This window comes from Protobothrops mucrosquamatus, unplaced genomic scaffold (assembly GCF_001527695.2).
Source record: "Protobothrops mucrosquamatus isolate PMUCROS unplaced genomic scaffold, P.Mucros_1.0 scaffold11978, whole genome shotgun sequence".
Lineage (NCBI taxonomy): Eukaryota > Metazoa > Chordata > Lepidosauria > Squamata > Viperidae > Protobothrops > Protobothrops mucrosquamatus.
In genome coordinates, this window is record NW_015397756.1 from 1 (window position 1) to 1924 (window position 1924).

General features: G+C 46.9%; 1 protein-coding gene across 1 annotated transcript in view; it reads right to left on the minus strand.

Annotated features, from left to right (window-relative positions):
- Positions 1-959: 959 nt before the first annotated feature.
- Positions 960-1924, minus strand: part of LOC107301368 (ras-related protein Rab-34-like) — a gene marked incomplete at both ends in the record, with an annotated part of 6075 nt that continues 5110 nt past the window's right edge. The window contains 2 exons of the mRNA XM_015830602.1: positions 960-991; positions 1763-1870. Of these exons, the coding sequence (XP_015686088.1) occupies positions 960-991; positions 1763-1870 (140 nt within the window). The remainder of the gene's footprint in view (positions 992-1762; positions 1871-1924) is intronic.

The window sequence follows — 1924 nt, forward strand, 5'->3', positions numbered from 1 at the left end:
GTAGACCGGGGGCTGGGTTTGAAGCCATCTCAATTCTAGCCAGGTCTGGGCTGCCCAATTCCACATCACCACCAGAAGGCAGTAAATAATAATAATAATAATAATAATAATAATAATAATAATAATAATAATAATAATAATAATAATAATAATAATAATAATAATAGTAGTAGTAGTAGTAGTAGTAGTAGTAGTAGTAGTAATAGTAATAGTAATAGTAATAGTAATAGTAATAATAATAATAAAGTTGGAAGGGACCTTGGAGGTCATCTAGTCCAACCCCCTGCTCAGGCAGGAAACCCTAGACCATTTCAGACAAGTGGCTGTCCAGTCTCTTCTTAAAGACTTCCAGTGTTGGAGCATTCACCGCTTCTGGAGGCAGATTGTTCCACCAGTTAACTGTTCTAACTGTCAGGAAGTTACTCCTTAGTTCTAGGTTGCTTCTCTCCTTGATCAGTTTCCATCCGTTGCTTCTGGTCCTGCCTTCAGGCGCTTTGGAGAACAGCTTGACTCCCTCTTCTTTGGGGCAGCCCCTGAGATATAGGAAGACTGCTATCCTGTCCCCCCTCGTCCTTCTCTTCGTTAAACTAGACATTCCCAATTCCAGCAACCGTTCCTTATATGTTTTACCCTCCAGTCCCCTGATCCTCTTTGTTGCTCTTCTCTGCACTCTTTCTAGAGTCTCAAAATCTTTTTTACATCGCGGTGACCAAAACTGGATGCCGTATTCCAAGTGTGGCCTTACCAAGGCCTTGTAAAGTGGTATTAATACTTCACCTGATCTTGATTCTCTCCCTCTGTTAATGCAGCCCAGAACTGTGTTGGCCTTTTTGGCAGCTGCAGCACACGGCTGGCTCATATTTAAATGATTGTCCACTAGGACTCCGAGTTCCCTCTCACAGTTACTACTATTGAAAGAGCCACTGAAAACTCCCTCTGGGGCTGATATGGACATTTACCTTCAGGTCTGGGGGCCCCATTGGCCCTTCATCTGCACCCCCATGACAGTTTAAGTTAACTCCAATTGGGAGTCTGTTCAACTAGCTTGCTAAAATGCTTTGCGCCACCCTGTGACTGCTGGTTATCTCAGCTCTCAGGTGGGGGGGGGGGAAGAGAACGGGCTTTGTTTTTTTAATATTAAGTTTCCAGTCCTTATGAGGATACCAATGGCCACATGGGTAGGTCAAGAGGCCGAGAATGTTTGCAGGATGATTGGGGCTGAGCACCCATTCAGAGAGGAGACTGCAAAGGCAGCGGGACAGAATTTCCCGGCGGTGAGGACAATCAACCAATGGAACAGAAGCTGACTTCAGAGGTTAAGGGAGCTTCATCCCTGGACGCTTTTAAGAAAAGACTGGACTGCCACCTGTCAGAAATGGTGTAGGATCTCCTGCTTAGGCGGGGGTGGGTTGGACTAGATGACCTTACAAGGTCCCTTCCGACTCTGTTATTCTGATTCTGAATCTCAAACCCAAGTATGGTTTAAAAAAAAAAAGGGTGAGATGGGGGTGCAGTTGAAGTTCCAGATTATTTATTAAATTTATATGCCGCCCATCTCCCCAATGAAACAACCCCAGGCGGTTTTACACAAAGGCAAAAAAAAAATAAATACCAAATTTATGTGCACGGACATATAAAAATCACGGGGGAAACTGCCATTGCACCATCCTAGCTGCCATTCTAGACCTTTTCTTGCCCACAGTCTTGTTTACAAGCCCCCAACCCGGGACCCTCCGGTCTCCCCCAGCCCAGGGCTACTTACGCACGACGTCCCCAATCCGCCGCGCGTTGCTCTTCTCCAGCTCGGCCAGCACGCTCCGTTCGAAGGTGAGCGCGGCCAGACGGAAGAAAAACTCCCGGATGTTCTCGCCTGGGTGGAAGATGGAGAGGTGGGGGGGGGGGATCAGGGCGGGCAGCTCAGCCT